At 39.6% G+C, this 25,447-nt stretch overlaps 1 protein-coding gene across 1 annotated transcript in view; it reads right to left on the bottom strand.

Moving 5' to 3' along the window:
- Window positions 1-25,447, bottom strand: part of PDE11A (phosphodiesterase 11A) — a 473,077-nt gene that overhangs the window by 26,264 nt on the left and 421,366 nt on the right. Inside the window, 1 exon segment of the mRNA XM_020991048.2 lies at window positions 23,425-23,508. Coding sequence (XP_020846707.2) covers window positions 23,425-23,508 — 84 coding nt within the window.

Raw genomic sequence — 25,447 nt, 5'->3', positions numbered from 1 at the left:
TTTCTGATGCAATGTAGCTTGTTCTCTGTCTTTCTTAAAAACTGAATGGCTGTTAAATTATCCATTTATCTTCTTGGGGCTGGGTTGTAGAGCTCCTCTGTTCCTCCCAGGGCTATCTTTTCTACCTTATTTGCTGACTTTTCATTCTATTTTCCTTGTTCTTGGTAGTATCTTGTTTCAGCCCACAATCCTAAGCACCTACTTTACTAATTCTGTTTTCTGCTTGTTTAGAAACAGTAATACCTTACCAGAAGATGTATATGTATATATGAAATTATATATACATATACACACACGTACATATATGAAATTATATATACAGACATATGTATATATACATAAACACACATATAACCATATATACACATATATGCACATATAATTTTGTATGTGTATAATATGCAAAATCACACACATATATGTAACCTACATCATTACCTGCTTTAAATGCACTACCGTGGGGGTGTGACAAAGGTACTGACTCAGGAGTCAGCAGACCTGTTTCTAGTCCTGCCTCTGCCTTGGCATATAATTTTGAACCCAACACTTGGCTTCTCTAGGTCTCAGTTTCTTCATCTGTAAAATTAGGAAGTAGTACTAAGCAACATCAAAGGCCTCTGGCCTCCTAGCATTCATGAATGGGACTTTATAAAAGTGTGTTCTTTCCAGATTTAACATTTTATGATTCTCATATTACAAAGCACATGCTTGCATAGTAAAAAGACCTAGAGATAATCTTAGGTTGGAAGGTGGTAGCAATTCAGTTCATGTCAGTAAATGTTTATTGGGAGCACCTAGGTGTCACAATGGATGGAGTGCCTGGCCTGGAGCCAGGAAGGTCTGAATTCGAATCTGGCCTCAGAGATACTTGTTAGTTGTGTGACCCTGGGTAAGTCACTTAACCCTGTTTGTCTCAATTCCTCATTTGTAAAATGAGCTGGAAAAGGAAATGGCAAACCACTCCGGTATCTTTGCCAAGGGGTCACAAAGAGACTGAACAACAAAAACCCCTACAGCATTTATTTTTTGCTTACCATGCTGGGTCAAGAGGTAGATACAAATGATCCAAAGACAAGAGATTAAGAGCTGGAAGAGACCTTAGATATCTATTAGAATTCTCCCATTTCACAAAGGAAGAAACTGAGGCCCAGTGAGGTTATATAATTTGTCCAAGGTTGCACAGTCCGTTAATAAGGATTTATTAAGAACCTACTATATGCCAGGCATTATGCTAAGTGCTGAGAATACAAAGAAAGGCAAAAAACAATGCCTGCTCTCAGAAAGCTCACAGTCTAATGGGGGAGATAATGGGAGACAAACTACTGTGTATAAACAGGATATTCACAAGGGACATTGGGGGTAATCTCAGAGGGAAGGAGGACTTGCAGAAGGTGGGACTAGCTGAGATTCAGAAGAATCCCCAGACTCTAACAGATGGAAAGGAGAAGGGACAGAATTTCAGACACGAGAGGCAGCCATCCTATGCAAGGAAGGGCAAAGAATGCCTGAGGGTGGGGAGGAGGGGGGCAAGGTGGAACAAGATTGGAAAGGTAGGAAGGAGCTAGCCAGTGAAGGGTTTTAAAAGGTAAGCAGGATTTTATATTTCATCCTGAAGGCAATAGGGAGTTTATGGAATAGGGGGCAATATAGTCACACTTGAGCTTTAGAAAAATCACTTTAATGATGAATGGAGGATGGATTGCAGTGGGAAGAGATGAGTCAGGGAAACCAGCCAGTAGTCTATTGTAACAGTCCAGACATGAGGGGATGAGGGCCTGCACCAGGATGGTTATGGTGTCAGAGGAAAGAAGGGGAATATAGGAGAGATGTTACAAAGGTAAAAATGACAGGATTTGACAACTGATTGGAGTTGGGGGGAAGGTGAGAGGGAGTGAGGAGTGCAGGGTTGCCCAGGTTGTGACCTGGGGTGACTGGGAGGATGGTGGTGCCCTCCAAAGTAACTGGAGAGTGAGGCAGAGGGGAGGGATTTGTGGGGAAAGACAATGAATTCGGTTTAATTTAAATTTAATGTTAGATTTAAAATATCTGTGGGACATCCATTTTGAGATAGCTAATAGCCAGATGAAAATGTGGGACTTTGAAGGGACTATGACTGGCTGAATTTCAGCATGAATTCTTGCCTGGTTGAATTGTGCACGCCTCCAATATGAGTCTTGAAGTATTCCCAGTCTGCACCAGGTGTTTGAAATGTGGACCATGAAGCATCGGGACAAGGGCCATTTAATTCAATTCAATTCACCTCAATTCAATTCAACAAACATTTATTGGATTTTGGCTACAGGCAAAGACAAAAAGAAAAGAATCCCTACCCAGCATCAAAGCCATGTTCCCTACAGCCCTGCTGTGCTAAGTGCCCACATGGGGCTTATGGATGTGAACAACAGACAAAACTTGTTGTGGTATGGAAAGCTGAAGTGGGATTCATTTACCAACTGGGTCAACAGAAGAAATGCTCTGAGGACTGCTGAAGCATCACTTCAAATGAAGTGACAGAGCTGGCCATCAGCAGTATTAGATCAATCTGGCTTGAAGCAATCAGGAACGAAGCAGATGTGGCTGGATGCACCAAGATAGTGGAGCAGGCATGCTCTTGCCCCACTTTTTCAGGGCCAGCTGCTACTCTGCCCCCTCCTTGGGGTGTCGCTCTTCTCTGACAACATTAGTTCAAGCTGCTCCCAATTGTGTCCCCTCTGTTTGTTAGGGGGCCTGCCCCAAGTCTCTCCCCACTCCAATCCATCCTCCACTTTGCCACTAAAGTGATTTTCCTAAAGTGCAGGTCTGTCCATGTCAATAAACTCCAGTGGTTCCCTACTACCTCCAGAATCCAACATAAAATGCTCTGTTTGGCATTCAATGCCCTTTATAACCTAGCCTCCTCCTATGTTTCCAGTCTTCTTACACCTTACTCCTTGACATGTACTCTTCAGTCCAGTGACACTGGCCTTCTAGCTGTTCCATGAACAAGATACTCCATCTCTTGGCTCCTGGCTTTCTGTCTATCTGTCCTCCCTCCACCCTCCATCTCCCCCCATGCTTGTCCCTGCTTGGAATACTCTTCCTCCTCTACTCAGACTATTGACTACTCTGGCTTTCTTTAAGGCCCAACTAAAATGTCCATATTCTATAGAAAGTTTTCCCCAACCCCTTTTCATCAGGGTACCTTCCCTCTCTTAATTATTTCCTATTTATTCTGTATGTAGCTTGCTTTGTATATTTTTGTATTTTGGTCCCCCCCCCCATCAGATTGTAAGCTCCTTTCTGGCAGGGACTGAATTGTGCTTCTTTTTGAATCCCTAGTACTTAGAACAGTGCCTGGCATGCAGTAGGCATTAAATAAATGTTGATTGACTTATAGTAACTCCTTTCATTTAACCATTTAATATCTGATTAGCTTTTACAAAGGGATATTTACTTTAAAGATACCACAAGAACAAATATACGTTTATTCTCTTCTAGCTGCTCAAGGACATTGCTCTCCTCCGGTTCAAAATAGACTGGAAATTCAATTCATTTCTTACATAGCATTAGACCCACCCATCAAATTCACAAACAAATGTGGCATGACAGCTATATCTTAGCTACCACTTGGCTGGGGCCCTGAAGGTTGCTCCTGGCTTGTCAGAGCATCAGGCAGTGCTGGCCACAGAGATAAACTCTGGAATGAGGGAGCACATAGGAAAACTCTTGACCTTCTGAATTCACAAGGTCATAGTCTCCATTCATATTGCTGATGGCTGAACTTGCCCAAGAATGCTGACGCAAACAGAGGGTAGTTGAAGGTTACAAGCCTGTTTGAATGTCTACACAACCAAAGAGTCCCCTCTTTAACACATCAGCCAAAAAGAACCATTTATGGAATGTCTACTGGTGCTTTATTGTGTGTCTCTCTGAGACACTCCTTTGAGACATTTCCTTGAAAGATCCCAACTCTCCTGCAAGAAGGCTTCCCAGCTTTTTCACATGGAGATATGCTATCTTAGACATATCTGTTGACAAGTGTTGTTACTAAGTCATTTCATTTGTATCCAACTCTTCATGACTCCATTTGGGGTTTTCTTGGCAAAGATACTAGAGTGGTTTGCCATTTTCTTTGCCAGCTCATTTTACAAATGAGGAAACTGAGGCAAACAGGGTTACATGACTTGCTTAGGATCACAAAGTGTCTGAAGCCAGATTTGAAGTCAGGAAGATGAGTCTTCCTGATTCTAGGCCCAGACTCTATCCACTGCACCAAATAGCTGCCCCTCTGACAAGCACTTGTCTGGGAATACAAAGAATGGCAAAAATACAATCTCAGTTCTCAAGAAGCTCACTATTTAATTGAGTAGACAACATATAAATAGCTATGTACATACAAAAATCTATACAGTGTAGGATAATGTAGAAATATGTTTTGCATGACTATTGATAATGGGTATCATATTTCTTGCCTTCTCAGTGGATGGGGGACAGGGTGAAGGGAGGGAGAAAGTGTGGAACTGAAAATAAATATAAAATTTAAATAAGAAAAAAACTGTATAGTGTAAATGGGAGGTAATCCCACAGAGAAGTTACTAACATGAGAGGAGTACTGGGAAAGGTCTTTTGCTTTGAGCTGAGTCTTTAAGGAAACCAGAGAAGCTCGAACCCTATTTGTGCCTTTTGCTATATCCCCAGTAATTATTTAGCACAGTGCCTGGCACTAAGTAAGAACTTAATTAATGCTTGTGGGCTAACAAAAAAAAAAAAGGAAAAAAGCTTCTAAAGTTAGTCTTGTTAGAGAAATGTGCCTCTCTAGATTCCTCACATGTTAACTTTCCTTTCCTCCAAAGTAAGACCTTTGGTTTTTACATTTTGGAAATCTAATTTTCATTTTAAGATTTTGAAAAAAAATCCATTCTTTAAGTTAGCTGGGATTCCAGCAGCTTTCAGGTCCCCTTGTTCTCAGAAACTGTGAGTGCTAATGCTAAAACCATCCTTAATTCACTATTGGACTCTGGGAAAGGAACATAACCTCTCCCGTTCCTAATCTGTATAATAAGGCAGACATACTAACATGTGCCACAGGGCAGTGGGGCAGAAGGAATGGAAGGAAACCTAGTCCAGTGTAGTCTGGAAATAGAGGTACTGTAGAAGTGCCAAGTACGAAGAGAAATAATGATGATAATCCCCTTCTTCCCATTACTGCCATCTGAGTGACTCAGCCTGGCCCTCAGGCAGTTTCAAGTTGTCTTGTGGCCATTGGATAACATCTGATACCTTCCTGCAGGACCTTCCCCCTCCTCCCCCCATGGAAGGACTTTGATTCTCCTGCCTTCTCTCCCCAAGATTCTTCAGGCTTAGCAGGAAATGCAACAGTCAGTTAAGAGGAGGTTGCACGTTGCTTCAGTCTACAGAACATTATTCACATTCACCTTGATGAGAGAAGGGAGGCTGAGCTATCATTGCTCATGGCAATCAGACTTTTCCAGAAACACACAGGAAAATAATGTCTCAGTGGCAAGGATATACATACATGTCAGAAATACAGGCAGGTCTCCCTGTGGTATTCTCTAGCATCTGTCCAAACCACACCAGCAAGCTATCCCTCTGGGTCTATTCCCAGAAAATCAGGCGCTTCTATTTTGTACGTCTTACTTAAAACCTTCCTTTCACCTTCCCTTTCCTCCCTCTTCCCACCTATGAGGGGAAAGGAGGGGTTTGGAGTGCAGCTACGATAGACTCTAATAGTAATAGCACTTAAGGAAAATCAGTTTCTTTCGCTCCCAGGAAGTCAAGACTGAGGAAGTTTAATTAGAGAATGTTAGATATTATACATTTCCATACCATACCTGGAGCTGTATTTTTCTACTTCTATCCTATAATGTTCCAATTTACATGTTATAACCTTTATTTTTAAAAAAAATGCTAAACTTTCTGTTTAAATTTAATTTGAAAAGAGACATTTAGAGCCTTTCAGAAAATGGTTTTTGTCATAAAGTGAGATTATTTTAATTCTAAGTTCTGTAATCGATGATGAGTAATAATAACAGTAGCTGGCATTTATATAGGACTTTAAAATGTGCAAAATCCTTTACATGGGATAACTCATTTGAACCTCACAACAACCCTGCAAAGTAGCTGCAGCTGTTATATTTGGCAGGTGAAGAAATGGAACCACAGAGAGGTTAAGTCACTAGCCCTGGGTCACACAGCTAGCACATTTCTGAGGCAGGATTCAAACTCAGGCCCTCCTGACTCCAACTCCTGTGCTCCCTACACTGTGCTACCTAGCTGCCCAGAATACATCAAATCTTGTATTGTAATGGTTGCTAAGAAGACTCAATGTGTCTGTAATCTCCTGGAGGGGCAGAATTCCATTCCATCCATTTAGGCCTACCCATCCCGTGGGACTCTTGTCCATCTGCATCCATAAGTTCACCACAGGGTAGGCACCTGTTCTGGAGGCCTTCTTTGCTTTATCCTGACATTGAGAAGACTTGAATGAAGCACTTTGGCTATGTCTGCTCTTGCTACACTCCTGGCCCATCTTCTTTTTGCTCATACATTTCTCTGGTGATACCCTTAATTCAAATTCTTTGAAATTTCTTAATTGTAATATGTTGCAACTGCTCACACCCAACACTTCCTTCCTCATGGAAAACAATATGTTGTTTGTTTTTAATTCCTTAAAAACTGTAGTGTTTCATGAGTCACAGTCATATAACAACACTGGTAGAATGTTGGCATGAAAAGATGTCAGCTCTCCCTATGTTTTTGTTTGTTTGTTTTTACTAGGCAATGGAGTTAAGTGACTTGCCCAGGTCACATAGCTAATAAATGTTATGTGTCTGAGGCCGGCTTTGAACTCAGGTCCTCCTGACTCCAGGGCTGGTGCTCTATCCACTACACCCCCTAGCTGCCCTTCTCCCTTTGTTTTTCAAAGAAGTTTGAAGTCCTTCAATTTCCTAAGGATTAGGGGCCCACTGCTACCTCTTTTTTCATATGACCCTGCCTTTGACCTAGCCAGCTGGCGGTACCTAGCAGATTCTTCACTGTCTGCTCTCCCTAAGTTCCTAGAGTTCTCTAACTTCAGACCCCTTAGAATAAAGATCACCAGGGTTTTCTTTGTTGACCCTGCTTCCCCTATTCCCTGATTCCTATACTGCCAGCCTCTTTTTTTTTTTTAAGGCAATTGGGGTTGAGTGACTTGCCTAGGGTCACACAGCTAGTAAGTGTGAAGTGTTCGGTCTGAGGCCAGATTTGAACTCACGTCCTCCTGACTTCAGGGCCGGTGCTCTATCCACTGTGTCCCTTAGCTGCCCCATACTGGCAGCCTCTTAAGTGTTTTTAAGAGTATGGTGACAAAGCACTGTAGTGTAACACAAGAGGAAAGGGGACAGAAATAGATAGCAAGAAACAGTGATCCTACTGCAATGGATTCAAAAGATTCCTGGAGTTTAATCCTGGTTCTTGGTACTTACCCAAGCCTGAATTTAACATTAACTTAATTCTAGTTGCCTTGCTGTGTCTAGTACTAGACTGAGCTACCATGTTTCAGTCCTCTGGAATCTGCCTCACCAGCTCTCAATTATGGGGTATGAGATTCAGAGTTTACAAGTTTGGGCCCTTTCTTCCACAGTTGCTCTTGGAATCCCTTTCCCTGACTCACCATCCATAGCCTCCTACCCGACCCCACCTCCAGCTTCCAAAAGGAAAGACTTATTCCCTATTTGGGCCCCCCAAATGACTCCATTCTACACTCAATCTTGGTCTTCCTCTGGGGGTTCATCTAATTCTTTCTCCTTTGGAAGCTCTCTTCTTTTTCTCTTTGCTCTGATTTGTTGTTTAGCCATTTTTAAGTTACGTCTGGCTCTTTGTGACCCCATTTGGGGGTTTTCTTGGCAAAGATATTGGAGTAGTTTGCCATTTCCTTTTCCTGGTCATTTCACAGATGAGGAAACCGAGACAAACAGGGTTAAGTGACTTGCCCAGAGTCTATTAAGTGTCTGAGGCCAGATTTGAACTCATGAAGAGGAGTCTTCCTGACTGTAGGCCCTGTGCTCCATCCACTGCACCACCTGGCTGCTCTATCTTTCCAGGATCTTTATTAGTGGATCTTTTGGTTCAGTCCTCAAAGACATAATCATTGCTTCTACTTGTGTTATTCAGGTCATGTGTACTGGATCTGAGTTTTTGCATGTTATTCTGTGGCGGGTATAAAAAAGGAAAAGAGATAAAAAGCTAGGAGGCCCTGCTGCTAGTTTTGCCTCTGCTACTGATTTGGTGTGTAACTGTGACACAAGCAATAGCCTAACTCCTACTCCCAAGGGCAATAACCTAATTCCTCTCCTTACCCCACCCTGCAAGTTAAGCTAGTTTTTCCTTAAAAGGGACTGAGACTTTTCTCAAGACTCAGTTGGTTCAGGGGTCGAAAAGTGCAGATTGCTGATATAACTTCCTCATCATCTGAAGGCAAAGCAGCTGTTATGAGCTCTAGGAGGCTATAACACTTGATGGGTGAGATGGGTAACTCAGGGAAAGGAGCTTCATTTCGTAGAATCAACTCAAGGAATCCTCAACGCTCATCCTCATTTGTATATCCTTCTCCTGTTGTGGCTAAGCAAATCTCTCATTGTTAATTATTGAATGACTCATGAATGTCTCATTTTGTTTTAATATAAAACCTCAACCACCAGGGGAGTAGCCTGAGTCAGATCCAGCCCAGAACTGTAACTTCGAACCAATCACTTAACCTCACTGGGTCTGTTTTCTCTTTTGTAAAACAAGGTAATTGGACTGAATGATTTCTAATGGCCCCAACAAGTCAACCATTCTTCTCTGTATCTGGATTACCATACCCTTCATGGCTTCTCAACCCAGACTAACTGGATCTCTAGTTCAGAACTTCCACTCCCAGAAGTGCCTACCCTAATAATAATAGCTAAAATATACACACTGTTCCAAGGTTTGCAAAGCACCTTGCACACATGATTTCATTTGATCCTCACAACAGCCCTGATGAGGTAGATATTGCAAGTATTATGATACCCATTTTACAAGTTAGGAAACTGACCATCAGAAAGGGTTTCTTGAGCATGATCATGTAGCTAATAAGTGTCAGAGGAGGGGCTTAAGTCCAAATCTTTCAGTCCAGGCCTTTTTACCTTCTATTACATTGCCTGGGTCTCCTCCTTTGACCATACGAAGCTAGAAGACATATTTGCAAACCAATAGAGATGGGACACCATTTTTTATGCTGTTTCAGGTACATAACCATTTTTGCTAACTCCGAAGAATATCTCCAGCCCTATTTTCAGCCCTTTTGCTATTATCTGGGCATAGGGAACTGATTGGACACAGAATCCCATAGGTTATCTTTTCCACAATCCACAAATCAGAACTGATCGGGAGTATAGCAATAGCATCATCTTCTTTCATCTCACCTCCTTTCTCATACACATGGGAGAATGCCTTTAAAATGACATGAAAATAAAAATATTATAATTTATACTTATTATAATATCATAATTATAATAGCATATTATAATGCTGGCCTCTGTGTATGAAGATGATGTTTCTGACTTTTTTAAAAAATCAGTGATTTTGAAATTCCACAGATTCTTCCATTCTTTCTCATCCGGTTGGAGTAATTAAGATGGTGTATAGTTTGTGGCTAAGGAACAAAGAAAAGTTAACAGGCCCACAAGGGAACTGAACAAGCTAGCTACAGATTATCGGGAAGGCAGCCCAGGTGAAGATGACTCCCTCAAAGCCATTAAAAAAAGCAACCAAATACAGAACAATAACATGTTCTCCAGGTGACAGAACCCATGTGTGGCCCAGCAAAGGGATTCTCAGCCCTCATTATCTTTCTTCTCCCTTTTTCTGTGCCTCAGAGGGGCTCCCAGATAATCGGCTAGAGGATCTGTATTAATGAGAGAGGATTCAATCGAGAAAGATCAAGAAACGGCAATGTAGGCATAAAAGTTTTAACTGTAAAATTATCTGAGAACAGACTTCAGCATTTCTGCAAGCAAACAATATCTCCATGCAAATGACCTGTGGCCCTCCTATTTCATATATCTAGGTGTTGTCCTCTGAATACTTAAGCTTAAATTCTTTAGCCACATAATGAGAAGACAGGATTTATTAGAAAAGCCCCTGATGTTGGAAAAGATCGAAGACAAAAGGAAAAGGGGACAGTAGAGGATGAGATGGATAGATAGTGTCATGGAAACAACGAATATGACCTTGGACAGTGGAGGATAGAAGGGCTTGGCATACCATGGCCAACGAGGTCACAAAGAGTCACAAACAACTGAATGACTGAATAACAACAAGGTATTGTCCTCAGATGGAAATATTTTAAAGTGTTGCTTTACTGTCAGAAAACCGACATTGAAACCAATATTGTGGAGTTTGATAATTTCTTTCTGCAAGATGACTCTTCTCTGTCTTCATCTTCTTGTTGTTCAGTTGTTTCAGAGGTGTCCAGCTCTTCATGACCCCATTTGGGGTTTTCTTGGGAAAGATACAGGAGTGGTTTGCCAGTTCCTTCTCCAACTCATTTTACAAATGAGGAAACTGAGTCAAACAGGGTTAAATGACTTGCCCAGGGTCACACAGCTAGTAAGTATCTGAGGCTGGATTTGAACTCAGAAGATGAGTCCTCCTGACTCCAGGTCCAGCACTCTATCCACTCCACCACTTAGCTGCCTTCATCTTTATCTTGGTCATCTTTAAATCCTCCCAGTTTCTAAGTTAAAAGCTGATTTTTTTCCCTAAGCATCAGTGCCATGAACTATTCTGGGGATCTGAAAATCCATCTGTGTCCTGCCCTTCCTGTCCTCAGCTGGGATTCAGATGCCACAAGGTGAAGTTCATTGATCACACATGATGCAGACTCTTTCACAGATATAGTTGTCCTGAGGAACCAGAGTTTGACTGCCAATATTATAAAATAGGATACGAAACTATTCTGGGAGCTGATTGCCCTTGGAAATAGATTTATTTCCCTGTGACTGTACTTTTAAGCAAAACTAGCAATTAGAAAAGATAAAGTTAAAAATGAAATACAAGGATGAACATTTTGCCAAATATACATTTCCATTAGAAAAGAAATCTATAATGTAGTGACTCCACAGTCAGCCTGTTCTCTCCCTGAAAGTCGTTAATGAGCTCATTCAAGTGTTTAGAATATAGCACCAAGTGGGGCTCAACCTTGCACAGAACAATGATCATTGCAGATGCAAGCTTAAAGCTCATCGAGACTATAATGAAACCATAATGTTTCTTCCATTTCCAACACAAAGCATTTTGTGAGCATTATTCTCATAAATTCTCATTATTCTCATAAACTTACTGGGCAGCTAGGTTGGGTAGTGCCAGGGATAGAGTGCCAGGGCTGGAGTCAGGAAGACTCATCTCCTCGAGGTCAAATATGGCCTCAGACACTTACTAGCTATGTGACCCTGGGCAAGTCAGTGAACTGTGTTTGCCTCCGTTTTCTCATCTGTCAAATGACTTGGAGAAGGAAATGGTAAGCCACTCCAGTTTCTTTGCCAAGAAAACCCCAAAAGGGGTTATGAAGAGTTGGGCACGACTGAAAAATGACTGAACACACACACACATTTTCATAAAGGGCCTGCATGAATACATAATTCAATTCAACCAATATTTGTTAAATACCTCCTATGCCAGTTATTTCAGTATGGGAATATACTATCAAAATAACTCACTAGCTGACTGATTTTGGGCAAGTCACCTGACCTCTCTTAGTCTTAGTTTCCTCATCCATAAAATGGGGTAATAACAGCATCTCACAAAGTGGTTGTCAGAATCAAACGAGATAGCATATGTGAAATGATTTACAAACCTTAAAGAACTATAAAAATACTATTTATTATTATTAAATAAGTTAATTCTTGGAAGGAGAGTGAGAATTGGTGTATACATACTGATTTCTTTAGCTAAATTAGGAGATTTAGGAGACTCTAGGACAGTGGTATCAAACTAGAAAAGAAAAAGACACCTGCAGGCTGCATACTGATTTATAAAACCACAAATGAACATTATCTCTCTTTTTTGTGCTTTTATTTATTTTGTTAAACATTTCCTAATTATATTTTAATCTTTAATCTGGTTCTGGCTTGCCCATCAACTGTGAATTCGACACCTCTCCTCTAGGTTAGCAAAGAGCACAGCCAGTGGCCCAAGGAAGTTAATGTGCCAGCCCAAGGTTCAGCAAATTTGAAAGTCTGTTGCTTCACCTCGTCTCCATATGGCATGAACTCAAGGTCCTTTGACCTCTTGGATGTCCCCTTTGATGCACTCCTCAACTTATTAGCATTCTTCCTAAAATGTGGTGTGTAGAACTTAACATACTGGTTCATTAAACATGGATTCGTTCAACAAACATTTATTAAATTTCAGGCACTCTTCTAGGCCATGATGAAATAATGGCCATGCAAGATGGTGACTTCTCTCAAGGAGCTTACATTCTATCACAAGGAAACACCAGGTATGCAGAAAAGTAGCTATAAAATATATACAAGTAATTTTTTTTTGGGGGGTTAGGACATTAGTAACAAGGGGACATGACTCCTATAGTGAAACTCGAGATGAGTTTTGAAGGAAGACATTGCTTTTCTGAGGAGAAGATAGGGAAGGGCTACATTCCAGGAATGGGAGACAGCCATCAAAGTAGGGTCTTGTCCTGCAGGGTTTAAGGATTTCGAGGTCGTGGTGAGGAAGAGAGACTTTGGAAGAGTTAGAATCAAGGTGAGATGGAAGGGATAGGAGGTTATGAGCAGATAAAGGAATTTCACAGTTTTTAACCATGGAAGTAGAACCCCTGTGAGTGATGGTAGAATTGAGGTATGACCATCCTTGTGTGTGAATGAACTCCCATGAAGATGAAGGTTATGAGAGTGAAGGAAGTTGATGAACTTAAGAGGCTAGGAATTCGGGTGGAAAGGAAGACTATAAGCTAAGTACTGACCTCTTTGAAAAAGAAGGAATGGATTAAAGAGGGCACAACACAGTGGTACCATCACCTCCCTAGATGCTCTGTGAGCAAAGTAGAATTGCAGCAGCACAAAAGAAATGTGAGATGCATAAATTTAGACATCTCTACTCCAAATGTTCATAGGGACTATCTGTGCTCACCCTATGGTAGAGCCTTCTGAGCTCTTATCGGTCTGATCAGTTACAGACACAGACACATTGTACCTGGACCCCGATATACTGATGTCATTTTGGTCCTCTTCGAGCATGGATAACAACTAGCCAACTAAACACTATGCCTATCTTAATGTAGCCCAATATTGTATTAGACTTTTTTTGCTGCTGTGTCATTCATTTTAAGCTTGTAGTCCATTACAACTCCCGGGCCTTTTTCAGATGAGCTAGTGTCTAACTGTGTCTCTTGACTTTCTTTTGCCCACCCCAAGCCTAGCCTATACCTTATACTTTTATGGTTGAATTTTTTAACCCAAAGGTAAAATTTTACATTTATCCCTATACTATTTCATCTAGTTGAAATGAATCAATGTTGTAGACTGTCAAAATCCTTTTAAATCATGATCTTGTCATCCCGCATATTAATAATTCCTCCCAGCTTTCTGTCACTTGCAAATCTGATAAGCACACATTTCTACGCTTTTATTCAAGTCACTGATAAAAATGTTAGATGGCTTAGTGAACACTATTTACCTACTTACTCTTGAGGTTTGATGGAAGAAAACTCCTTTATTCTGGTTTGTTATGAATAAATATTTAGTTGCCCAAAAGTATACTCATCCAAGATTCTAGGCAATTTATTGTTTTCATTTCTTTTTAATGTCATTTTGGAACAGGGCTACCTTAATCTTACGGTCCTATTCCTTTCAATCAGTTGATATTGTTTTGATCTTTTTATTATCCTTTCTTGTCTTTTGTCTTATCCTGTCTTCATGTGTTCCTCTTACCCTTCTTTCTCCCTTTGAGTTGGCAGTCAAATTTGACTTATGTCTTGCCACTGGACTCTGATGATTCTGGAGGAGAGAGTGAGGCCGATGACTTTTCACGGCCTTGCCTCACTTAAATCCAATTCATTTGCAAGTCATCACCCTCCTGATTTCATTGGTCCTCTTCAAGAACAAAGGACAAACAACTCAACTGGTTGATATTTTGCATTTGCATTTCTTGATTTATTCTATAAGGATGTTCATATAAAGTTAGTTGTTGTCCAGCCCCTAGCCGGCCCAATAGTGACCTTTGACTTCTTCTCTTACTATCTTGTTCCTATCTTTCCTAGATTTTCCACTGCCTTCCTGTTAATCTACCATTGTTGAGATTTTACTTCCCTAAGGGACATCCCTACAAGTAGCTTAGTTTTCCCTACTCACTTTTCAGAAGAGGGATAGTACAAAGTTTCTTACCATGGAACTTGGAACACAGATTGCATCAGCCTTGCAAAGCAATACAGTATAAAGTATTTAAAGGTCTATTTTTCTAACCCAGTTCCCATATTTAGAACCAAAGGAATGAAGACAACCCTTTTTGTATCTTGCCTAACTTAAACTATTACTCTCAATGTGCAAGGCGAAGGTTTTCTAAGGATGGGATTAGAGTGCTTTTGATCCATTTGAAAAAAGAGAAATCTTTGGGACAAATAGGGTATAAAAGTTTGACTGAAAATATCTCTGAGTCAGTTTTTTACTTAATACTAAATCCATCAGCTCATCCAGCCTTCAGGAGAGGAGTGGTTCAGGGGAAAGAGCACTGCGTATGAAGTCAGAAGTCCTGGGTTCAAATCTTATCTCTGACTCATGCTACCTGTGTGAGCTTGGGAAAATCCTTTAATCTCCCTGGGCCTCAGTCTTATCATCTGTTAAATGAGGGCACTGCATTCGTTGACTCTGAGACTAATCTAGGACCCTAGAGTAAGGGCAGTAACCTTATATCCTACAGGCTGTTGGAAGAAGGATGAAACTCCCTGAAAACTCCCAACTCCTTCTAGGACTAAGACTTCGCTTCATGGCCTGGCCCATTCCTTTGTATAGCATGAAGAAATCTGGTGCCTGGATGTGTATGAGATTACTGCACAAAGACAGAAAAGAATGGGCTATCAGATTAGGGTAGCCTCATATTGGAAAGGTGTACAAGAAAAATAAGAAAAAGGAAAAACCCAGAATTATGCTCTTGGATCAGAATGCTATCTGTTCCCTTAAGCAGATATTAATAACAAATGAGAGTAAAGGAGTTTTGTTTGGTCAATCTTCTCTTCTCCTATATATAAGAATATCCAGAGCAGTGTTAGGAAATTAATCCTTTCTTCTCTTTTAGAGAATCAGGCTGATGGAGCCTTTACTATCATTATAGGCTTATTGTAATTGCTATCTGGCAATATCCTTAAATACAACAAATTTAACTCTGATACAAAGTTAAAATTATTTGAATGGCGAAATAAGTTGCATTTTTTTTCTTTCAAGAATAATCACAACAGCTCATAATTGTGTGGTGTTTTGTGGTTTAGACAGAACTTCTTCACAACAATCCCATGAGGAAGATTGTACAAATATAATTTCTACTTTTATAGACGTGGAACAGAGACTCACAGAGGTTAAATGATTTATGCACAGTTAGTAACTACTGAAGTAGAGACTGGAACCCAAGACTGCTGACACCAATTCCTGTGGTACTCTCTGACTACATCTCATTAAACAATACAATGGAGTGAATTGTTTCATTAAATAAGTGAAGACTTTTAATAAGGTCATAGAGTCATAGATCTAGAACTGCAAAGGAAGCCAGAGGTTACCTAGTCTGACACCTTCATTTTACTGATAAGGAAAGTGACACCCAGGTAAATTAAGAGATGAGCTAGTTTGTGCAAGAATTAAGCCCTTTTTTCAGAAGTTCAGAAATTTACCCAAATAAAAGGACATTAAAACAAATTGTTCAGTCCTATAAATATAGTTATGATATTGAAAACTTGTTCATTGGAATTCTGTGAAAAAAGGATTCATTCTGTAACACAGAAATACACTCATCATGATAACTTCAGGCACTGTTAAGAGTATGAGAAGCCTTCTGATTAAAAAAAATTATGTTCATGGAATAGTTTTATTTTATTTTGTTATAGTCTAATTCTTTGACAACTGGTATCTGACAACGGTAACTTCACATCAGTGTGTGTGTGTGTGTGTGTGGTGGGGGAAGCTTCACCTGGAAAAGTTCTAGCATTGAAAAGCACATAGACATAAATTTATTCAACATAATAGAAATAATGGCTAATTCAACCTTATTAAGAATTAAATTTTTTTTAAAAACGTAGTCTTTTTGCTCAGCCATTTCAGTCGTGTCTGACTCTTTGTGACCCAATTTGAGGTTTTCTTGGCAAAGATACTAAAGTGTTTTGCCATTTCCTTCTCCAGCTCATTTTATAGATGAGGAAACTGAGGCAAACAGGCTTAAGTGACTTGCCTTGGGGCACACAGCTAGTAAGTGGCTGAGGCCAGATTTGATCTCAGGAAGATGAGTCTTCTTGACTTCAGGCCAGGCAAGGCACTCTGTCCACCATGTTCTAACTCCTCTCCTGCTCCCCCAAATGCAATAGGCCATATAAAACCAATTATGTATAGGGTTGAAATAACTTGTTATTCCATGATACATATTCCAGGGACAGCTTTTATACAGTGTCAGACTTTCATCTCTGTCATATACATAACATATATGCATGTGCATTAATTTGTATATACGTGAAATGGAATTTAATAATTATAATTATTTGTCATTGTACAAAAATCCTAACAACCTAAGTGTCCAATAATTGAAGAATGGTTGAACAAACTAGAATGTCAATGTAATGAAATGTCATAATGCAATAAAGATGGATAAATAGAAAGAAATGTAATGGAATATAATGGAATATGAAGAAATTTAATTTAAATAATACATAATATAAAGGAATCTGAAGCTAATTTGGAAGACAAAGAAGTAGCTATAGAGCTGGGATTGATCTCTGGGAGATCTGGGTTGAATCCCACTGCTGTTGTATTCTGGGCATATGGCCCTGGCCAAGTAATTTAACCTCTCCTCAGCATCCCAGGCAATTCCCTAAGACTATAAATTGCAGAAAAGGGGATAATCTGCATTGGTAGAGGAAGTTCCACACTGAGAATTCCTTATTTACACTGGTGAAATTACAAATCCTGCCTGCCCCCCAAAAGAAATAATTCATTATGAGGAAATCAGAAACAGTAGAACAGTATTCATACTAAGAGTGTATCTATACATAAGAATATATGCAGAAATATAACGATGGATATAGAAAAATTGCTCACTGATAAGCTTTATTTTTTTTTCAAACTTTAAAAACATTGATTGAAAGTCATTCCTCTGTATTCTCTTCCATACATTCTGCACCTTTTAGATTATGAGGCTCTTTGCGGTGGAGAGAACGTATTTTAAATTCTTGTTATAGACACTCATTCTGCAGTTCATTTTTATTTATTTGATTTTAAAATCTATACTGGAGAAACACACCATCCTGGGGGCATTATGCTTTCACTGTTGTTGCTAAAGGACCTTTTCTGTGTATCCTGAGAAATCCTTTGTAGGGACAACTGGTCTCCTTGCACTTAATTGTTTTCAAATCCAAGGGGTTTTTTGTTTTTGTTTTTTACGCAAACTTTGCTTTTCACCCTTCTACACTCTTCTGTACAAAGTGTTTATTACCATTTATAACGATGATGCATATATTCCTTAAATGGTTGTCCCACCTGGAAGTTGAAAGAAAATCAAAGGTCATTCTGTCCTTAAAATCGAGAGGCCACTCTGCTGTAGGGATCCCATGGCATTTTTAATGAGACAAAATCCTAAGCTAAAACTTTTTTCTTTTCTTAATATAGAAGGAGCATTATGCTGGCCAGCCTTTGCCTGGTGACATCCTTAAGCATCCTCTATAAGGAAAAGCACTCCAGAAATGAAAACATTTTTGTGAACAGCTGAAATGAGTTTCCATATTTTAAATTAAGTTTTTCAAACCTTTGTAAAATAGATTTACAGTGCCTCTGCGCATTGTTGAAGCTCTGAGTGCACTGAGGTTTGATTAACTTTGGAAGGGAAATACAACAGCAACAACAAAGTTGGATATTCCAAAGAGGAGCTCAGTATGATACTGTGACATCAGGTTTTCTGTTTATCCCTAAGGCTGGTATTGCAATGACTTCAAGGTTTGATGGTACTTTTTTTCTTTTCTTTTCTTTCTTTGCTTTTTTTTTTTTTTAAAGATGCTGAGCAGCAGGCTAATGGATGCACAGCAGGGTGTAAAGACAGCAGAAAGCTGGGGAATCAGATGTGAGCCTATTCCTCGGAGATATCCTGCTAGGACAGAGCTAACTAACCAGGGCTTCAGCCGGCTTCTCATGGGGAACATGCTCTGATGCTTCCCTGCCCACTCCAGCTTCTTGTACTCGTTTGGATTAAAACGCTCCCACAGATAAATCATTACTTTTACATGATATAACCCCTTTCTTTCTTGAGGGGGAAAAAAAAACTTTGAAGCAGTAGGATGGGAAAAGCTCAGCTATTTTCATACAGCATAATGCAATATATGTGAGTATCACACCCCCTGAGTGAGCTTCAGGGGGCTGAATCTTTGTAGGTGCCCCCTATTTTGTTGAGGGGGCTCAGGCACTTTCTGCTCCATGTAGCTCTATTGTTATTATGAATAATGTCAAAATGTGCCTACAAGTCCTTTAAAAAACTTTTGTTTTACATTTTTCCCAAGAAACATACAAGTCAGCCACCAAGATTACCAGATGGCTCATTCCTTCAAGTAATCTCTTGCAAAACTAATTTATTTTGATTTGATTCTCTGTTAGAATTACAGGTTAATGGAGAACCGCTGTTACAGATTGAATTTGTATTATAGTAATGGGGCTAGATGACTTAGACGGTTCAATGGATAGTGCTGGGCCTGGAGTCATGAAGTTTTACTCTTTACAGCCTTGTCTGACTCTTCATGACCCCACTGAGGTTTTCCTTGGCAAAGATACAGGAGTGGTTTGCCATTTCCTTCTCCAGCTCATTTTATAGATGAAGAAACTGAGGCAAACAGGGTTAAGTGACTGGCCCAGATCACCCAGCTAGTATCTGTTTGACGTCAATTTGAACTCAGGGATATGAGTCAATATAGGAGGCCATATTTGAACTCAGGTTGATGAGTCTTCCTGACTCCAGGCTCCATGTTCGATCCACTGAGCCACCCATCTGCTCTAGATTCAAGTAGCTGACATCCATATAGCTCTCTAAGGTGTATGAAGCATTTTGCACCCTCTCAACAATCCTCTGAGTTACTAGAGAGATCATTACCCTTGCTTTAGAGATAAGGAAATTAAAGCTCAGATGAGGTAAAAATGAGTTTCCCAAGGTCACACAGTTAAGTGATGGAGGTAGGATATGGCAAAGGTCTCTTGTGACTCTAGCTCCAAAACTCTTTCCACTGAATGATACTGTTCAACCAAAAAAGTTCATTCCCAAAAGACTTATTTTAAAATTAATGACAATAAGTGGCTAAGCCCATCTTTTGACAACAACACTCTAATAATGGAAAAATATGGAATCTAGAAGATTTTGCAAATGATAAAATAGTAGTCTTTGAAGAATTAAAGGCTATTATCACTCAGAAGGTAATGGAGAGGCATAGTGGGCCATATCAGGCAGTAACATACTACCAGGTGCTCACGATATGCGATGTAAAGGAAGCCATTGGAGAAATGTAGAACCAGTGGGGTAAAAGGGATGTGGTGAGAGGGAGGCATAACTGGTGAACAGTCCATGTATTCCACTGGAAGGGCCCCAGCAGGTTGGATAGCCTTCCCCATGGAGGGTTTATGGAGGACATTACAAGACTTGCATGGGATGGGATGACAATGACAGGTTGGGACCCATAGGATATTCCTATATTGCTAACAGAGCCAGGAGAGAGTCTAGCTACTACTTCCAACATCACTCAGGTCCCTTCATCACAACCTTCTTGTTTTTGTTGATCCCAAATTAGAACAGCAACCACCTATCCCTCTAAGTATCAAAATCATTGAGAAACCAATTATAAGAGGGTTAACATTTTCATCCAATGTTAATGTGTATTGACAGGTAAAAACATGAGACCTTTCCCAACAAACATTACACATCGCTCACTAAACAGCAACAAGAACAAAGAAACTCCACCCTTGCTCTTAGTGTTTTAAACAGAAGGAGCAAATGAGAAGGAAAATTTCAGCAGAGAGTGACTTATGGAGGGCCATTGATTGAAGACTGAAGCTATGAGCCTGCTATCCAGTCAACCAGGTGGACAGTTGATCTTTTATTTTGTATCTCTTGTATTTTTAATCTCTTGCATTTTTCTTTGTCCAATAATAAAACAAAAGTCATAACAGCTGCCCTACGTGGAAATGAAAACATACATGCAGAGAAGTAACAGAATTATTTTTTAAGCGCAAGAACCTGGTTATTAGAGATGTAGATTCCAGAATTTTAGATAGGTAGAATCTCATCTCCTTGAGTTCAAGTCTGGCCTCAGACACTTACTAGCTGTGTGACCCTGGGCAAGTCACTTAACTCACTTAGCCCTGTTTGCCTCAGTTCCTCATCTGCAAAATGAGCCGGAAAAGGAAATTGCAAACCACTTCAGTATCTTTGCCAAGAAAACCCCAGATGGGGTCAGGAAGAGTCAGACACATCTGAAATGACTTAACAACAACAAAAATACTTTTTACCAGAAGCTCTATATTTAAAAGGAAATAAAGAATGAGCAAAGAGATCTGTGACACTCTGTTGAAAAGGGTCAGATGATTTGATAGTGACAATCACCTGAAGACCATTTTCAACACTTATTATAATTTAAGTCAAAAGAATGTGCTTATACTTATGCATATAGCAAGTCGGAGTGCCAGGTTAATGCTCTTAGAACCTTCCAAACCTAACCTAGGGAGATAGATCAAATAGTCAAGATTCAGTGTGTATCAGTCAATCAGTAAACATGCATTTATTAAGTAATTATTTTGTGTAGGAGCTCATGCCTATGTTGGTCCTCATGAACTCCCATCTTAATTGAATATAAGTTCCTTCAGGGCAAGGAGTTGTATCATTTTTGCTTTATAGTCCCGACACCCGACACATGACAGACAATAATAGTTGGTTCATGAGAATTGTATTGTCTGTCTTGAGGATGTTATATGGCTTACTGCATCTGAATCTGAGCATTCCTGGGATAAGAAGGAGGCAGCTCTTAACAGAAAATCTCATTAGACTGACAAATCAATAGGGACTAGATATGTGATGTCATTGAGATATGAAATTTCTAAGCAAAAAAAAACCCCCAAACCCAAAAAACCAAGCTCCTTCCACTTACACGGATGGGTAGTTGGTCTATGACTGATACTCTCTTAGAGCTGCTTGAAACCTGGAGAGCCTAAGTGACTTTGCTGAGGTCTCATAACTACAATATGTCATAGACAAGACTTGAAGCCAGGTCTTTCTGGCTTTCTGAAGCCGGCTCACCTCTTCTACACCATGCTACCTCTCATCATTATTGACTCATGTCAAGGACTTAGCTGAAGTTGAATAAGTAAATATGACTAAGGACAATAAAGTGATCTTGACCAAATGGAGTTATGGAGTAAGAACTTTATTTTTTATAAATAGAATACCAGAAATAAAAGTAGATGTTACTAGTGTGTGGTGTTTTTAATTCCAGAACTTTTTCCACTCAATGCTTCAATTTTTAAAAAAGAACAAGAATACTTCACACTCTTTATATTTAGACTATATCTATTTTTAGGTTCCCTTTCAACTTTGCACTTCAGATTTCATTTTATTACCGATTCAATGGATAATTTAAGACTCAAAGAATGAATATGCATCAGTTATTTATAGCCATTAGAGAAATGAAATTTCCATCTTCATGACAGCTCTTTTTCCAGGTTAATGTGAAAAAGCCAAGCATATCTCAGAAGTACTAAAAATGAAGTAGGAGATAAGACTTAGGCATAATGGCTGCAAAGTCTTTTCAAAAAATACAATGTTTTTTAATGGAAGTTACATAGAGCGAGAAACTAAATAGATTTTGCTCTCTCTACATGGGCTTTTCACTCTGAAATGAAAATGAGGCCCGATCTGATTTGCACTAAGTAGGGGGTAAAGAACAAACCAGGTTTTCCTTTTCCAAACAAATAAATAGAAATAAAACTAAATAGTCAGTATACACTGAGCTGTCACTGCTAATATAAGAGAGTCTTTCTTTCTCCCAAATAAGCTAGATCCCCAAAGTGGTGCTTGAATGGAAGAGTTCACTGTTGTCTTTACTTCTGAAGTGAAGACATAGGGGGATGGCTTTGATTCAGCCAAACTATTTATTATATTATTATAATATATTATATTTATATAAATATATAATATTATACTGATATATTAAAATGGAATTGTCAAACACAGCTTGGTTACACTAGTAATAATGATAAGAACAATAATATTAAATAGTATTTATTAAAGAACTCAGAGCGCTTTTCAAAGCACTTTACAAATATCTCATTTGAGTCTCACAATAACTTCATGAGATATACTAGGTGCTATATGTGTTAAACCCATTTTACAGGAAACTGAGGCTCAGAGAGTTTGAATGACTTACTCAAAGAAACATGGCTAATAATAATAATGGCAAACCACTCCCAATATCTTTGCCAAGAAAACCTCAGATGAGGCCATGAAGGGTCAGATACAACTGAAAACGACTGAACAACAAAAAAAAGTCTTCCTGAGGGGCAGCTAGGTGGCGCAGTGGATAGAGCACCAGCCCTGAAATCAGGAGGACCTGAGTTCAAATCCAGCCTCAGAACAAACACTTGACACTTACTAGCTATGTGACCCTAGGCAAGTCACTTAACCCCAATTGCCTAAAAAGAAAAAAATAGTCTTCCTCCTGAAAATCAATGAAGTGAAGAAATGCCATACTAGAACCATCCTTGTCTTCAACAAGTATTTCTTCAGAGGTAGAGATTTGAATTCAGATCTTCCTGACTCCAAATCTAGCCCAGTTGTTTCAGGCACTCATAAAATCATAGACCATGAAGCTAGAAAGGACTACAAGATATTATCTTACTAGTCCTTCTCTCTTAAAATCTATTTTGTAGATGAGACAATCTAGGCTTTGAGAGAGACAGTTAATGACCTGCCCAAGGTCATATAGCTTGTAAACAGCAGAAAGGGAATGGGAATCAGTTCTAATGATTCCTTATCCCATTGGATGTTCAGTATTCTGAGAAAAGATAGCAAATCAAATTTCAAGCACTACAAAAAGTCCCTGAAAGGTTTTGATAATACCCAGGCTTCCAAGGCTGTTATATCTTGCTTTCCTGGGTGAGATAGGGCTTTCAGACACTCACAAGCAAAAGTTACCTGATACAGAGGCATGCAGATGCTATCAATCCATTCCAATTGTAACCGAGGCAGTTCATCTTTTCGGTTTCGATCAAAAATAGCCTACAATGAAGGGGGAAAAGAAACCACACACACATTTTATTACAGGTAGGTATTTCACACATGCTTCATCTAATACTTTGTAGCCAGGATCCAATTGTTACAAACTGAACATTTCACAGATCACAACCAATCTTCACATCATATACACACACATCTTATTCCTTTATCTAGGATGAAAAATAAATGATTTTACCTGTTTTTTATGAGATTTGTAAGCCAAATTTGAGTTTTATAGCATGTAATTACTTGGGGCCAGCAATATTTACAAATATGGGAACTCCTCCTAAAATCAAGTCAATAGGAAGTGGGTGCCCAGTTTAAGGGGAGGACATGGATTTTAGTGCCATGAAAATACAGTAGGTTTTCATTCTCAGTATGAGGTGAAATAGAGTAGAATGGGATACGTTGGCAAAGAGCCCCAAAGAGATGCTTCGTTTGAAATAAAGAAAATTTACATTTACCTACTTCATGGGAGGTTGTTAATTTGTCAGTTTTTATTATTATCAATACCTTATTTTATATGTTTATTAGAGGGTTTCCTTCCTTCATAGTATTTCTGAATTTCCATCTTTGGATTCAGGACCTTAAGCTAGCCTTTTTCAGCTCCATGTCTAGAAAGCTCCACATAAATCAAAAGGTCTTTGGACAGACTAGGTGTTACTAATTTGAAGAAATTAAAGTAAACTTTTCTGCCTCTAGGTAGAACAATGAAAAGCCTGTACTTACTCAGTTGCGTAATTTCCATTACTGACAACACTGATGATGTCTGATAATATTTTACCCTTCTCCAAATACTCTGGTGACTCCTCCTGAACTTGCTAAGCCTCACTGGTCCACCTTCGAACATAATCAATTTATTATTTGAGTAGTTTTAGTAACACCCTATCCTGCCAGTATGCACCTCTCATTTCCCTCTACCATGCCACCTGTCTTTGAATTCTGTTTGCATAAAGTTTTAAAAAAATATATCTTGCTTTGCTCAACCTGAGAGATTCTTTCTGTTCAGATCAGACTTGGCCATATGGTAATCAATAATGTTTGACTGCCTTTCTCTTTTCCCCGACTTTGTTGGGTTTGAAGTCAGGAAGATGAGTCTTCCTGAGTTCAAATCTGGCCTCAGAACTTGCAAGCTGTGTGACCCTGAGCAAATCATTTAACCCTGTTTCCCTCAGTTTCCTCATCTGTAAAGTGAGCTAGAGAAGGAAATGGCAAACTCCAGTAGCATTACCAGGAAAACTCCAAATGGGGTCACGAAGAGTCAGACGTGACTGAAAAACAAAGTAAAGAAAACTCCACATTTATATTGGTGCTCCCTTAAATAGGCTAATCTCAGTCTCCTCACATCCCATGGTTTACTTCTCCACTCCACCTCGGGCAAACATAGGAATGACCCTATCCTGGATTTCACTATTACTCACAAGTGTTCCACTTCCATTTCTCTGACCGTAACTTCCTATCATTCCATGTCTCTCTGTGCCTCATTCCTTCCAAACCCCTTCTTTGCCCTCACTGAGAACTAAAATTCATCCACATCTTGACACTTTCTCAAGCTTTGCCATCACCCCTTTCCCCTGTTCCCACACACTCTTTCCTCTCAACTCTCCCCTTTTTGCAGATCCCCTATTTCTATCAATGCCATCACTTTTCTTTCAGTCTCTCATTTTCATTACCTCAATGCTTATTCTCATCTCCTCATTCTTCCTGGTCTGCCCAGGACCAACCTTGCTTGGTTAAGAAATTGGTCACCAGGGCAGCTGGGTGGCACAATGTAGAGAGCCCTGGGCCTGGGGTCAGGAAGACCTGATTTCAAATCCAGACCCAGATACTTACTGTTGATCTTAGACAAGTCATTTACCCTCTGTTTGCCTCAGTTACCCCATGTGTAAAATGGAGATAATAATAGCACTTACCTCCCAGGGTTGTTGTGAGGATCAAATGA

This window comes from Phascolarctos cinereus, unplaced genomic scaffold (genome assembly GCF_003287225.1).
Source record: "Phascolarctos cinereus isolate Bilbo 61053 unplaced genomic scaffold, phaCin_HiC Scaffold_726;HRSCAF=1367, whole genome shotgun sequence".
NCBI classification, from domain to species: domain Eukaryota; kingdom Metazoa; phylum Chordata; class Mammalia; order Diprotodontia; family Phascolarctidae; genus Phascolarctos; species Phascolarctos cinereus.
The sequence above is the reverse complement of the archived record's forward strand: the minus strand, read 5'-3'. Positions and strand labels throughout refer to the sequence as shown.